The sequence below is a fragment of the Hippocampus zosterae genome, chromosome 11 (assembly GCF_025434085.1).
Source record: "Hippocampus zosterae strain Florida chromosome 11, ASM2543408v3, whole genome shotgun sequence".
Taxonomy (NCBI): Eukaryota; Metazoa; Chordata; class Actinopteri; order Syngnathiformes; family Syngnathidae; genus Hippocampus; species Hippocampus zosterae.
The window spans coordinates 6,227,949-6,243,833 of NC_067461.1; the positions used below are offsets into that span (position 1 = coordinate 6,227,949).

The following is a 15,885-nucleotide window of genomic DNA, read 5'->3' on the forward strand; positions in this document are numbered from 1 at the left end:
ATCTACACAAGGGTCAAAAGAAAATTTCAATTTGGGGGAGGGAAAAAATGGAAACCCTATGGTGCTTTTGACTCATGTTAGAAACACATGGGATTATTTAAAATTGTGCTAGAAAATATTTTCTTCAAAAAATGCCAATATTAGGAAGTGCTCTAGTTTTTCTTGTTTTATAAACACCCCCAGAAACACGTCAAAACACACATGCTCCTATTGTGCACTGCATTGGTTGAACAGCACTGTTTACAATGTGAGGAAATGACGTCCCGATGTTGTGAATTGCTAATAAGCTTACACAGTAACACACTGACAGTCACTTGGACTCAACCTTTCTCTACTGTCCCTCTTCTCGGGAATACATTTGAGGCAACGTGAGAGCCTCATGTCCTCACACTTTCTGACACAGTACGTGAACTCGTCGTTTTGTTCAACAAGCCGAGGATGCTCGCTTTGCTTAGCCCGTTAGCAAATTAGCTAACTCACGATACTCTGATAGCTCTTTAACAAAATGCAAACTTACCAGTTATTTCCCGTCGTAGGTGAAGTTTGAGGTTGGGATGAAGGTTGACGTTGCCGAGTGAGCAGAGGTTGAGAAAATCTCTCCGTCGTGGTGTCAGTGTGCTGTGAAATGACACAAGAGGTTAGCCTTGAGTTAGCAACGCTGCGTCGCTAACCGTACGCTTTGCTACCTGAGAAATGTTACTGAATGACAAAATCTCAACATATGCGGGCGTTTGAACCCCGAGTAACGTGCTTTATGCTTGTTAGTTTGGATAAACGCATGTATTTGTTGAATTGAAAATGAGACAAGATATCCCGAACGCAAAGTAGTCTGCGCTACATGCTGTCGTCATTCAAAATTCGAAACTCATTTAAAAAAAACGTGTGGTAATAAATAATGGGTCGTAATAAATTGTTTTATTACTTGTTCATGTAAATGTCCCCTATATTTGGTCTGATGACAGGGTGGGTGCGCTTGGTATGGGGTCAGCCGAACCACTCCCACGCATATTTCTCTGTGAATTTCCTCCTCTGTACAGTTAGAAAACCACCATGGACCTTCACAAAATCATCCACGGTGCGTTGCACGAGTTCTTACAGACTTACATCCCCGATGCAGATCTCAGGTACGCTTTTACAACGTTTTATTGCTTTATTTCAGGGGGTGGGGGATTCCAGTTCCTCGAGAGCCATCTCCCTTGACTGTTTAAGATCCATCCCTACTCCAACACACCTGATTCAAACGGTCAGCTCATTAAGGATCCTGGTCATTTGAATCAGGTGTGTAGGAAGAGATCTAAAAAAGACAGGATATGGCTCCCGTGGAACCAGACTTCCCTATCCATGCTTTATTTGAATCGTGTGCAGTTGTCTGTCCTCAGTAGTAATCTTCTGTATGCACTCAGCACACTGGACGATGTCCTCCTGTCCTACATCACTGGAGTCCTGGAAGATCTTGGCTCCCAGCAAAGTGTGGAGGAGAACTTTGACGTGGAGGTCTTCGCCGAGATGCTGGAAGCATACATTCCAGGATTTGCAGAAATTGATAGGTCAGAACAACACCTTAGACAACGGCTGTCAAACTCTGGTCCTCTCGGGCTTCGGGATCGTGATAGGCTCCTGCAGATTTTGCTGATGAGGTTTTTTTTTTTTTAATTAAAAAAAATGTCTGATAAGGTTTTTTATAATTAAAAAAAAGTCTGATGAGATGTCCACTGTAGTAACAGCTGTTAAGGGACCCAAAACATGTTTATCCATGAAACATGTTTTAATTAATCGGCCAATACTTCAGCTACTATAGGTTTGTTCTGCCAATTATCAGAATCGACATCGGCCTCAAAAGCTCCAAATCAGTTGGGCACTAGTCAGTCGGTGTCCTAATTATATGTCAGTTATGTGGTTTTGTCAAAATATTACCGAATCACGATCAGGGCTACAGATGCAATAAAATCAAATATTTTACAGATTGCCCCATCAATTCATCATTTTATCAGAAGATAAAATTTGATTTGCAATAATAAACACCAAAATGCCCACATCAGGTCCTGATATTATAATTGACAATTTATGGTTGCTGTTCTCATATTCCGTACTTCAATATCGATAACATTGAGTGTGTGTGGCGTGGTTAATAAAGCGCATATTACGTGTGTATTTTCTTATCATGTGTTCAATTATACAACTGAAAGTAGACAGGCAAATGGGGTTCTTCTTGACCACTTGCATGACAATACATTCTAACTAGCGGTGGGCGGCTTCAATAAATTCACATTGATTCCTTGTGTGGTGGTACATTCATTAGTTCTGAAGACATTTCAGTTTCACTGGTCTAAATTCCATTTCCTGTTGTAACTGCGTCGTGGTTTTTATGTTGCAGTGTCAAAGTGTGCGAAATGATGTTTAGTCTGGCGTCCACGCTAGCGACAGCTCGCACCTCAGGTAATTCTTCTGCTCCCTTTTTTGTTTTTTCATTGTGGCGCTGAAATTGCTACTCAGCATGTGAATGTGTTCCTTTCTAGTGAACGGAGAAAATAGTGTGCCAAAAGCAGAAGAAGGCCTATTGAAAATCGCCTCTCACCGGTCAAGCGAAGCCCCAACTGGCAGGGAAATGCAGTGCCTACAAACACAGACAGAGGGCGCCACAGCCGAGGTAATGCAGCTGTTCGAACATGTCTCGAACTTCATAATAGGAAAATTCTGTGGCAATAACATATGAAAAGAACTGACGCTGAGCTGGAATAGATTGAATTGTTGAAGTATAGAATGTCAGACTTCAAGTTTAATTGATTGAGAAATGTGGAAGGAGAGGGCTTTAAGTATGTCAAGTTTTCCTAGCTTCCAGTATCCGAATTGGAAAGTCAAGAGCAGCACTTGCTGGAGATGTTTCCCAAGTGCAGTCTGTCCGAGGCCCGCAGCGCTCTATCTATTGCCAAAGGGGACATGGAGGAAGCCGTGCGCCTCATCATCGAGGGCGACGTCCAACTCAGTCCAACCCCGCTCAACGTGAGTGTCTCCATTTTGCGTCATTTGTCACTCGCGTCAATGTTAATGTTAAAACTTGTAATGGGTAGGGGGAAAAAAAACTAATTTCTGTGGCCTCAGATAAATCATGGGAAGAATATCTCCTCTGTGGCGGATCAGAAACTGAAAGAAAGCATCCTTGAGAAGTAAGTGACTCAGTAAAAGTACTTTCTGCAGTTGAATTGATGATTTCAATTGAATCATATTCTGTAATATCTTAAATGGCTTGTGATCTGTGTTTATTCATATCTGACAAATGGTCCAAACGATGATTTCGGCTGCGAATAAACGCCCTAGTTGAGTCTATTAACGAGCTGGCACTATATGAAAAATGCTTGGCAAAATAGTAAAAGAAATATATTATTATAAAAAGGCAATTGTTCAAATAAAGGCCTCCATTCACTTAAGTATATTTGAATAAATACCATATATAGTCTTCAGTTTTTTTGGGGGGGGGTGTTTAATTTATTTACTCTGCTCCGCTCTTATCCTCGCCTCTAATAAGTACCTGCTATGCTCGACGATTGAGTTAAAGGCTTACTCTCTTTTAAACGCCTTACCCCCAATAAATGACGACAGTCAGGTATTCTCTATACTTGACTTGATCAGAACTTTTATTTGTCCCACAATGGAGAAATTAGCAATCTACAGCAGGAAAATTGAAGGGGTGAAAGTAGAAAAAGAAAACGAAGTATTGCATCCACAAAATAAATGTTTAAGAAAAATGAACTGTTCATTTTATTTGCACAAAAATACAAAGCCTACCCGTAAAAGTCCTGACTGCTAATAAATGTCTTGTGTTATCTGAAGTTGACTAGATTATTTTTTTAATACACAAACAAAAGTCTACGCTCCCTTACAGCGCCTTCCTTCCGCCTAATAAACATCAGGTACAATCGGCGCAGTTGATTATTTTAATGGCAGCAATAAAGGCCCCCTCCCTGATGAACACCTCATTCCAAATAAGCACCCGGCATCGTCTACAGTTGAGTTAACAATTTGACTCGCACAAATAAAAGTCCGCTCTCACGTAAACAAACGCCTAACTGTGAAAACAAATAAAGGCCTCCTCTTTTATACACGCCTCACCCCTAATAAGTGCTTGGTACGTAAATTTGCTCCACTTGCCCCACTGACTTTACACGTTTTAGTGGCAACTTATTGCTTGGAAGGTCTCGTCATGTAGCTCAATGCGAAGATAAAATGTAAAAAAGGGGCGGGACGTTTTGCAGGTACATGCTGGTCGACAACGAAGAGGACAAGAAAACACATCGACCCGTCGCTCCCAAAGAGGTACCGAATACATCCGCATATCAGCCGTCAGCAAATGCTTGACTCATTTTCACGCGCCTTGTGTTTTCAACGGGGGCGGGGGCAGGCTCCCAAAAAGCTCGTTCGCTACCACGGCAGCCAGGTGGTGAGCACCAAAGGGGAACGCTATCAGGTGGTGAAGAAGAACGAGGCAGACGACATGAAGAAGACGTACGTCAATCTCAAGCCGACTCGCAAATACAGATTTCATTGACAGCATGGCGGCGATTATGCACTGATATGTCGATTCATTTTGTGTTTTATTTATACAAGTGCTCTGGTTTGAATAGTATTTTTTTTTCTTCCGCAATATCGTGAGCTTTTTTAACAATGTTACCATATATAGTGGTTTCCTGTTACATTTCATTTGAGTTTTGGTTGGATGCATATTTTGTAAAACCCTTCACTTTTTATTTTTGTTGTTGTTTTTTAAATAGTCCTTAACTTTTTTTGAGTGTTGAAATGGAAGCAACAATTGTTCCATTTGTGATTTGCTACTTGCGAATTTGCCCCTGCACCAAAGCCCTGTATAAAGAAAAGTAGTGCTTTGGTGCCATTTTATGGCATCTATATAGACTTATGGATCATTCATGGGGGATTTACGACAACAATTTGTCAAGTTTTAGTGGTGCTTTCCATATTTTCTTAATTCAACAGCTTGTACTGTACATAAGAGATCACTGATTTTTTCGTTTTTTTTTTTTTTTTTGGGCTGTGCCGCCAAATCAGGAGACTGGAGACTGATTTCTGATCGTTTGCACAGTGGTTTCCCTCCAGATATTACACATATTATTGTACAGTATCTTGAACGAGTGTTTCCGAGGCACTCTGTATTTTAGACTTGCGGGTATATTTATTATTAGATGACAACTTTTCTATTACTGTGCCAACACTCGGATAAAAGAGTCGAGTCTGTATAAGCTAAACGCGTCTCCATGTCATTTCAATTGAGAAATAGGAAAGAGGAAGAACAAATGTTGGTGTGCTTGATGAAAAACACGGTAAGAATTGTGGTTTTATCCAAAAGAAAACCTTTCAGATAAATATAAAGCCACAAAATTTGAAGACAGGTTTTTAATTGAACAATAAACTGGATTAAAAGTAACATTTAAAGAGGCCAAGAAATTATTTACAGCGGTGCCTTGAGATAATCGTTGAATAAATTCCAAGACCGTGCATCTTCCTACATTGAAAACCATTTTTTTTTTTTAATGACACAACTTGCATACTCATACTATTTTCTTCGGTTGAATGGACATTTGTGTTGCTTCCCCGGGTGTGTGCACCTGGGACAGTTATAACGCATACATAATGATTTTCAAATATATATGAAGACATACATATTTTGCAATTTACAATCAGATCGTTCGTCACAAGTTGTTTTTAAAGAATTATATGACTGTGAGTATTATATTATCTGTCTATGTGTTGCCTCACCGTTTGTGTTCAAATATCCATTCTAACACCGCTACAGAGATGCTACATTAGACCGCTTACGGTGTTTCGCATTGAGTTCGCTTTACCATTAAGCTAACAGACTCAAAAGGAGTCGGGTAACTCGTATCTCAAGGCACCACTGAAATTCTCACAATGCTGAGTGTGTACGTGTGTGTTGTGAAAACCTTCGGGATGTAACTTGGTAATCTTCAATCATGATGATTTTATTTTTTAAACCATTTGGAGTGAGCTGTTAGCCAATGTTCCAACACTGGTCAATTGTATTTTTACTGGATACTCTTTATTTCCTAATTAAATAGCAGCGTTGTTGTCTGTGACTGACATGATGATCGGTTTTACTGTAATGCGTGCAGTGGATATTGGTTGAACTTGTAACGCCTCCTTGCTTAAATGAAAACGCACAATTTATAGTAAAGACTAATTTTGTAGACTATAATGTTTCACTTGTTTCATTTCTGCCAAAAATGACAACAACAAAAAAAACACTATCTCAGATAAAAAAATTTCTAAACACATCCTGGTATTTGAGATCCAAAAATTAAGTTCAAAGAGAAATGCTTTTTGTTCGGACGGCGTCTTCAACAATGTCACAATACATTAATCTGCAAATATTCTTTAATTATAGAAACAACACCCAAAAAAAACAAAAAACGTTCAATTCGGTAAATAACAGCATCAACAGAAATTGTGTAAAATTGTGAAAAACACGCAACTCCAATTTTCGTCAAACTTTATCCATTCGCATTCAATCTCACAGAAGTGACAGGCCCATATCAGATTGTTTTAGGTACGAAAACAAAATTTGGAGATGCGCAAGTACTTTTTACTGTTATAGTACGTTTTGACAATCCAAGCAAGTTGGGAGCAGCGCATGAACAGGAAGTGTAAACAAGCAACAATGAAAACACTTCATTTGTAATGTGAGCTTTGGTGAACCAAAGTTGAGTTACACAGTAGCTGAGGTTCTGCAGTACACTCTTAAGATTCACCAAAACTACAACGGCGTTTCCTTGCAAATTGTCCCTTGGACAACAAGAAATCCTGCAAACGTTGCCCTTTGTAGTGCCATAGTTGTAATAGCTGTCACTTCGGGTTGCAAAATTGTTGGATTTTTTTTAATTGGGAATGTTCTCTGGGAATTTTTGTGAGGCTTAACTTGGTAGATTTTTTTTTGGGGGGGGGGGGGAGTATGTAAGTAGGAGGGGGAAATAGTACAAGATCAAGTAGAGCATTGCCCTGGCATGAGGGTAAAGAGAGCTCATGACAAAACAATTATGCATATATATTTAGCCTTCATGAGCTTTTCATTAAAATGCCCCAAATTCCCAAATAATTCCCAATGAAAAGTTCAATTTGGAATGCAGTTGTGCCTTGAGATAGAAGTTTTAAGTTGAGAGGTAACCATGCCTGTATCGCAAAATACTCAGTATCTCAAATGATCTTCCTCCATTGAGGCGAATGAAAATGCAATCAATCCGTTCAAGCCAAACCCAAAAAATAAAATGCAATAACCCACCAACCTATTTTCCATGGGAGGGTTCACCAAATTTATGGCATTCGACAGTATTGTACTAGATGAAAACCTTTTTTGGAACATATGTTCTTCTACGAGGTCTATAAGCAGACAGAATGATACATTACTGCCACCAAATGGAAACCAATAAGAATTGGATGTTGGTTGGATGTCGTAAAGTGTGCTGCGGCCATCTAGCGGCTGGGGTATGAAGCGCACTCCTATCTCAAGTTGGCACTCACAAGTCAAAGCGAAAAATATGTCCAACGACAGCTCGTATCTTGAAAGCCAAGTCAAGCAAAACATGAGACATCCCTATCGCATTTCTTTTTGATTTCAATGGGAGAATATGATTTGCGATCCAGGTGATTCCCAAGGCACCGCTTGTATTTACAAACTCAACCACCTTAACCTTCCGTGGTCATTCATCAGAAACATTCTAGAAATTTACCGGAAATGATTTCACACATTTTGCAATTCTACTTTTGATAAATATGTGCTTCAAAAGAGTAAAACCAGATCGGCTTTGACTGGTTTCTGAGGTGTTTGGCACATATACAAGAGAATAAACTTGAACGCGTCTTCAATGTATGGCTCTGCAGAATTATGATGACGCACAGTGCTTAAAAAAAAAAAAAACACCAAAAAAAATAAATAAAACAGCAGTATGACACTCAGTCCAATCCGATAGCAGTCCATGCAGAGTATTGAATATTTGTAATCACACAAACGGTCATAAAACTTAACAAGCAGCTTTAAACCTGATCATGGGTGCAGTCTAAGCCTTAAAAATGAGCCTTAGTGGAAATGACCTTCCCAGGGAAGACTTCACTTGAATGTTGCTAAACGTATACAATTCGCAGCTGCAATAGTAAATCTATTCTTTCTTTAAAAAAAACGGCATCATTGCTAATCCCACTCCTATAGACCTTGAAGTATGAATCAAAAATGATTATGAACATAAATAACACAAGTAATCCTTCGGCTAAAGTTTGGCTGCACGATATATGAGGTACTCACTTTTTTTTTAATCCCATTATATTAGTCCTCAGATAATTACTGTACTTCGATTTATGAGCGCGCGAGCCTTCGCTCCCACAAAGCTGCAATATTCTTTTTTTAGGGGTTGAAACAATGCAGCTCACGTGAATTCATTTGCTCCAAACGCACCTCAAACAAAAATCACAATTAGTATAAAACTAGCACAACTCGCTGTCCAATTACACGTGTTTGAAGCTTTTTTGTGACTTTTTTATCTCTCAGTGGAAAAACAACGATATTTTATCAACCTTTTATCCTGGAAAAAAAATGTAATAACATTTAGTATGAAACAAGCAAGAGGCTGTCCCATTAAATGTATGCAAGCGTTTACAGCCTCTTTTAATGACTTTTAGATACGAGATACTAATGTTTACATGTTCTCAATTTATGAGACTAAAGTGATTCAAAAATACTCTGAGAGAAAGATTACAGAATTTTGTAAAAAATATGCGACTTTATGAAATCTGTTAAACGTGGCATCTTAAAATGAAAAACGTCTTTTTGTTTCATGTCAACAGCGGTTGCGCTGTAGCACAGCGACTTGACTGTCCTTCAGTCGATTTGAGTACCGGTATTTATTTTTATGGACAACTTTTATTCTCGACATTTCAAAACAGCTGAGTTCTTTGTAATCTGTGCTTTTTTTTTTAAATTCGCTTTTTCCATCTTCCATGGGCGATGACAACGTAAAAAAAAATTGTAAACAGGGAGAAGGCAACTGTGCTTAACCTCCTGATTGGTGGACATTTTATGATTTTATAAGGTGGGGCGAAAAAGGACAGCAGCTAAATGGAGGAACATGAACCAGTTATGAACATACAAAATGCTTACTTTTTTTTTCCGATTTCCGACTAAATTTCCGTAGCCAAGACAGGAGTGGAGGATTTGATCCGCTCATGCAATTCTAAAAACAAATGAGAAGGAACTGTTACAAAACATTTTTTTATCCCACAGACACTCATAACATGTATCATCACTTTTTTTTTTAACTCCTGACATTAAGCATGTCCGCTGAGCTCAGAGAGTGTCATCGGCAGGCCGCAACAGAGAGACTGGAAGAGTCACTGAAAGGCATAGTGGATTGATATTTCAGCGAAGCTAAGTGATCTTGCGACACCAGAGAGACGCGCTTACCGTGGACTGGAAGTGAGTTTTAACTCAAGGACTTATTAGCCACAGGTATCACCAAACCGGATGATTCGATGCGTGGTATGAAAATACTAATTGGACTGCAAAAACTGAAAGGAAAATCGTCAGGTCAACTTCATACCTTAGGATTTGTGTCCATGTAAAATGGCGGCTTTGGAAAAAAAAAAAGCTGTCTACTCCTTCACTAGTGGTTTGTCACTGAGATTGCTCCAAAAGCTACGATCCGCCGCACACCCTAGTCGCCTATGTAGTTATTTTTAAATTAGATATTCTGAGAGCTCTGACTGACATAAATAACTAAACGAGATAAAACAAAACACACATGCACACACACACGTGTACACACAAAAATAAAATAAAATCTTGTTCAAGTACGGTCAACTCCCATGAGATGGGCAAAGACGATGGCACGCTGAGAAGCACGATGGTTTCAAGATAGCCGCTTATTGCCATGCAAGCGACAAAAAGTCCAAAAGTCAAGATGGTGCAATTTCAAGGGTCGTCCTTCTCTTGGGGATCTTCGTATCGACCCGTGATCATGGTGTTGAGCAAAGGTCCCACCTGAGGAGGAATACACACACACAAAAATATATATATAAATTCAAGGGGATTATATTAGGATAACGATACCTAGGATTGATAGTAGGAGTGAGTCTGAACATTTTGAAAAATAATCCAATTGCCTTTTTTTGTCTCTAAAAGTGTGACATCAGTGAGACATAAATATACTGTAAGCAGAAAGTGGGTTGCTGGCCGGGTCGGGTGTGCCGCAGGGATTTTCCACGCAAGGTAGGTGACCTAAATACAGGTCTGATTCGAAATGTTGGCTCTGAGCAGGAGTTGATACTGCCAAAAAAGAGGAAGTGAAGCACGTTTACTTGTCGAGGGTCGCCGAGCGCTTCTCCCAGCATCTTCTCGATGTTCCTCATGATGGCCACCTTCTGGTGGGCTCGCAGTGGGTATTCTATCCTCTTGGGTGTGGGCGCACCCTGAACACAGACATCAGGACCATGACAATTTGACCAAAAAATAAAAAGACCATTTCACAAATTGATTTGGACAATTATGCTATTAAAAAAATTCAAGTGATATTGTACAGTGATACTTTAAGATGTGAGTGACCCAGGAAATAAATTAATAGCAAACGTTTGGTTATAACAAGATTTACAAGCATATATTATTTATCCTCTGCAGAGAATGACTCATGTAACTGCATTTTACCAAGGCATGACTGCCGTCGCGTATATCCGAATGTCAATTAAACTGCGCCCAGGTGGCCAAGATGCGCACGCCAGAAGGACCAGCACAATTTTCATTAAAATTGGAGCAAAAAATAAAAATAAAAAATAACGCTATTAAATTCTTTACACACTTTTAATGATGTCATTCCTGTTGTTTTTATCAAGGGCAATATTGTAGAGTTCTAATCAATTAAATGCATACTGCATCTCCTGGCACTATTGTACTTAAAACTGTTCAAAATGCATACTTTGTACCAGAAGTTGACTGTGATTGTCACGCCACCGCTCAGCAGGGACTCGATGTGATGCCACCTGGCGGCAAAAGAAAAGCACGGATGAGAACGCTTCAAACTGAACAACTTCATGCTTGCAAACATAAAAAACTACTTCTTACCAATACATGGGGATGTAGAGCACATCTCCCGGGCCCACGACCGCTTCATAGCCGACAACATTTTTAAAATTTGGGAACCTATTATAGTCGGGGTTGTCAAAATTCACCTAGATATAACAAAACAACAATATTTAGCGCTACGATATAGTGTCATTCTGGTTGTATGATTGCCAGTTACAGTATCACATTTTTTTTGCATGCTGTTACATCTTTTCACGGTACAACACAAAAGCAATGAGATTTTGCTGGCAACAAAAGTGACTAAACCCTGAAGTGAAACTTTTCAAACTGTGACCAAAGTTGCCTAAGTGTTTATTGCCTGCAGTTGCTAATAAAAGCTTGGACTGTGGAATAACCCTTGCCGTCTGCTGAAACATTTCAACACAATTCCGCAGAAACAGACATTTGCTGAAGAAACCGAGAAACAATAATTCGATTTGCATTAGTTCACATGGGAAATATTGCTTTGGTTTTCGTACCATTCGTTTCAGTCTGACTTTCTGGGCTACATTAATCAAGAAAATTGATGAAAACAACAACACAAAAGTCATTGTGGTATTTTCATCTCACTGGAGAAAAAAAAATACTTGTAACATTATATTATAGAAACGTGTTCCGGTTTATCTCAAACTGGTACTTGGTACTCTGGCGTACATAAACGTCACAGGCCCACTACATGAGAAAACAAGAAGATTTCTAATTTGATTTATAATAATCATCACCTACTTGACTTTGTCTATCGCAGGGATGGTGGACAGGGTAAGGATACAGACACTCAAACTGGTCTGGGGGGAAGAGGATGCATCTCTTGTGGCCTTTGATTTGTGCAAAGAAGTTCTGCTGCTCGTCGTAATGCGCCGGCGTCACATTGCCTAAGCGCGGAGAATATGACATGATTCGAAAATAACTCGGATGCGGAAAAAACATGCCTACGAGAAGTGAAACCTGCGTACCCTCCATGCCTATGAGCAGGAGGTTGGATGTCAGCTGGCCCCAGCTCCTTTTGGCCTGCTGCTTGTTGATCCAGTTCCAGTTGAAACCGAGGAAGTCCACCACGATATTTTTTCCGACCGTGTCGTTGAGCGTCTGCTGTAAGTACACCCTGGGCAACGGAAGGATACGCACGTGCGGTGAGATAATGACGCAGACGTTTAGCGACACATAAAATATGTCATCTTTGATGCAGTTGAAGTTGAAAAATAATAAAAATAATGTTAGAACTAAAAAAAAAAAACATTTTCAGTCACCAAAAAAAACTATGCTTTTAAAAAAATGAAAATTAACTGAATTGACATTTTAAGTTATGAAACTAAAACGAACTACGAGTTACAACTTCGTTTTCATTTTTATTAGTTCACAGCCTACCTCAACTTTCAGGGCTTATGACTGTATTGTATTTATTTCCGTATTGCTGTACATTTGCACAAAAGAAGGAAGGTCAAATACTTGTTTGAGACTGGGGACCTTTTTTTTTTGTTAATCTTGCACTCGACTAATGCTCCATAAATATAAATTAAAAAACTAAAACTAATCCTAAAACTAATAAAAACTCATCCAAAACGAACCATCTTCAAAAACATAAAAACGAATTAAACCTGGGGGAATTTAAAAAACAAACGTCAAAATGAAATGAAAAATAAATTACGAAAAATCCTGAACTCTCGAGTCTTCACTGAGTGAGAGTTCAACTTAAACGGAAGCAAATTTTAACACTAATAATGTGCATGAATATCATCTCTCCACAATAAAATGAGCGGAAATGCCATTAATCCTTTCAGGCAGCCACAACAAACTCCAAAATAACTCCGTCAAGTATTTTTTAGAATGAAAACTAAACAGCACACTATATATTGTTCTTCATAAAAAAAATTAATTTAAAAAGCATAACAACATCATTTAAAAGAATGGATAGAATTCATCGGCTTTACCGCTCTTCCCCTCCCGTTTGCTGCACTTGCTGCATCTTCTCCACAAACTCAGAGAATTTCATCTCAAGTCGTCGGGACTTGGGGACAAAGTTCTCCACGTTGGCCATTTTCTTCTCGTCGTAGTAGAGGAACTTGTGGTTTTCTGCGATGTAGACAGAGAAGTCGCCGTTGCCAATGTTTTCTTGGAGGTACGCGACGTCCCACTTGAGAGCAGGATACACGAGGTTCGTGTCTGTTAAAACCACCGGCTCCTGCAAATACGTCCAGTACATACGGTATATATTAGTCTGCTTTCATGAAGCACGACAGAAATCAGAGAATAATGACTGAATTGATGAGTTTTGACGCATCTACGTCCCACTGCATGATGTGGTCCTTGTGATTTTCACAACTTTGAAAATTCCCTTTCGACCGAGTACACTTTTCAAATTTCCCATCGTTGTCAAACGGCCCACATAGACTTCAGTAAGATATATTTTTAAATCTACACATCAATCTTGAATGATCATGCTACTACTTGCAATGGCCACGATGACTTATGTTTTCTGTTGCATCCAGCGCTTATTTCACAAATATTAATGCCTCTTAACTATGCTAAATGTATTCTTTCCTATGCATTTTAACTCATGGAGTGTTTGAACATTCTCTGCTCTTAATTTGGTTTTCTGAATGAAGTTGTGGCTGCCATAAATTCAAATTTTTCTTTGGAAAAAATTATTACATAAAAATGAACATCTTTATTACATTTATTACAGTTGTATGTTTTTTTTGAAAGCTTTCAAATGATACCGGCCTTTGGAAAAGAGGCAAAGATGAAGAAAGTTACGGGACTAGAATTTAGATAAAATTTAAAAATATATAAGTCACCCCTAAAGGCTTGAGCCTATAGTCTTTTTATTTTGTTGGTCAGAAATGGGTGCATTTTCACTGGTTATAAGAAGTCCTCACCTTAAGATATATCACAAGAACATGGCTATCCGATAAGCAGGTCTTTTATTAAACTTAAAGCACCACATCGCGTGGAAATGATTTAGCAACACTGCTTCAGAACACGCACACACACAAACTGAGTTACGATGTTATGGAAAAGGAAGACAAAAAAATATCGCGACACCCGAGCAGCAGCGCGAGGCAAGACTGCCATAAGACACCAGCGAGTACAATCCGACACGGTGAAGATGTGGGCTACGTGACTACACGAACGTACACCCGAGGCGCGCCCCCGATGCCGCATGGAGGAAGTTAGAAAAGGCGCGCACTCGTTGTTGTTGTTGTTTTTTTTTTATGATAATGAGCGCACGTCCGCGCGGCGTTTTAACTTGACTGTAAACACTTGTATTACACAGTATACAGTACACTGCATCCCACGCGGTAGCCCCTGGCTGGGGCTAAAATGAATGGGAACGTTCCTTCGTTTGCTTCGTAATTTACACAAATACAAATATTGCAAAAAGCAAAGTACAATACTGACATATATAATGACATATTGATGAATTGTGATATACCCAGTATGCGCAGAGCATGAAAACCCTATTTATAGGCATAGTACAGGTACGTATGCGTTATATTTACGCACTTTAGTCCTGTTTGATAAATGAGGGCAAACTGAGAGGTACGAATGTAAAAAAAAAAGTCAATATGCATCATACGTATGATATATATACAATCGTAGGTTTAATCGTCTTACCTCGTTGTTGATGAGCATCTCAGCTCTGGGGTCGGTGTGCGACAGCCTGGGGATGGGCTTGGTGGGAAACGTATATCTCCGCAGCTGAGAGTTGTCCCAGGCCGGCTCGTGGACGCCAGAGAAGCCGGCGGTGGCACCTTCACTCGGCGCCGGCTTCTCGGCCTCCACGACGGTCGCCGCTGCCATGGTGGTCGGACCTGCCCGTTCCAAATCAGCAGAATACCTCAAGTCCCGTCCGTCGTCTTTGTCACCAAATTGGGAGGGTTTTTTTTCTCCAGTAGCTTCACCGCCAACTTACACTCCACCGTTGGGTTAATATTTACGTTTTAGTGAAATTGATAATACCTGAAATGATCCTGAAATATCACCGAGAGGGCACACTTGCCTCCGGTTGTGTGTTCCGCGCTGGACTGAATGGGTGTTTACAACGCACGGTGTTGACATCCGGAAAACAAGCGAGATGAACTGAAAACTATGTAGCGGAGGTCCCTCATCAATCAAAGAGCGACACCTGGCGGAGTGGCGAGATAATGGCAGAAAATGTATAAGACGCTTTTTAACGCTAGAGGGTGCTGTCGCCTCTCCTTATCTGAAACATAAGAATGCCTTTACCATGCAAGTGGCACACACTGTATTCACCCAGCCAGCCATTAATTATCGGAGCCGCTCATCCGCACGAGGGTCTTGGACGTGCTGGAGCATATCTTAGTGCTGGGGCAGGGAACTCCGGTTCCTCAAGAGCCATATCCTGCTTCTTTTAGATCCCTTCCTATTCCAACACGCCTGATTCAACTGTTCATGATTGTTTCAGACCTCCAGTCGACAGGGCTTGCTGAGGAGCTGATGATTTGAGTCAACTGTGTTGGAGTAGGGTGGGATCGAAAACAGGCAGGATATGGCTCTCGAGGAACTGGGGTTCCCTAACCCTGTCTTAGTGTTACACAATGAACTTTTTGCCAGCCAATCGCAGCGCACACATAAACAAACAACCATTCACACTTAGAATCACACTTACGGACAATTTAGGGTGTTTCATTAACCTAGCTAGCATTTTTTTTGGAATGTGGGATGGAACCAGAGTACTGTACCCAGAGAAAACCCACACAGGGATGGGGAGAACAACAGCTGGAATTGAACGCGCTAAC

The 15,885-nt window shown here is 40.0% G+C and overlaps 2 protein-coding genes and 1 long non-coding RNA gene across 4 annotated transcripts in view; 1 reads left to right on the top strand and 2 right to left on the bottom strand.

The window, feature by feature from the left end:
* LOC127610282 (uncharacterized) overlaps positions 1–1,044 on the bottom strand; it is a 119,105-nt gene extending 118,061 nt beyond the window's left edge. The window contains exons 1-2 of the long non-coding RNA XR_007964798.1: positions 687–1,044; positions 518–618 (exon numbers count right to left, since the gene is read on the bottom strand). This is a non-coding gene — a long non-coding RNA (uncharacterized LOC127610282). The remainder of the gene's footprint in view (positions 1–517; positions 619–686) is intronic.
* cuedc2 (CUE domain containing 2) lies at positions 339–6,223 on the top strand. The gene is made up of 9 exons (XM_052080224.1): positions 339–402; positions 1,038–1,124; positions 1,404–1,547; positions 2,375–2,436; positions 2,517–2,647; positions 2,833–3,000; positions 3,100–3,164; positions 4,251–4,311; positions 4,397–6,223. Exons 2-9 carry the CDS (start codon positions 1,051–1,053, stop codon positions 4,541–4,543), a joined length of 852 nt encoding a protein of 283 aa, XP_051936184.1. The 5' UTR covers positions 339–402; positions 1,038–1,050; the 3' UTR covers positions 4,544–6,223.
* hif1an (hypoxia inducible factor 1 subunit alpha inhibitor) lies at positions 4,713–15,192 on the bottom strand. 2 transcript variants are annotated; one of them, XR_007964796.1, is made up of 8 exons: positions 14,741–15,192; positions 13,054–13,304; positions 12,079–12,227; positions 11,852–11,997; positions 11,126–11,232; positions 10,987–11,043; positions 10,369–10,479; positions 4,713–10,051 (listed from the first exon to the last, which is right to left on the bottom strand). XR_007964796.1 is itself a non-coding variant. In XM_052080215.1 (8 exons), the coding sequence occupies exons 1-8, from the start codon at positions 14,924–14,926 to the stop codon at positions 9,983–9,985; spliced, it is 1,083 nt and encodes a 360-aa protein (XP_051936175.1). In that variant the 5' UTR covers positions 14,927–15,191; the 3' UTR covers positions 4,713–9,982. The 2 variants fall into 2 exon arrangements, 1 of the variants encoding a protein (XP_051936175.1); XM_052080215.1 differs by having other exon boundaries at positions 10,980–11,043; positions 14,741–15,191.
* Between the last annotated feature and the right edge of the window lie 693 nt (positions 15,193–15,885).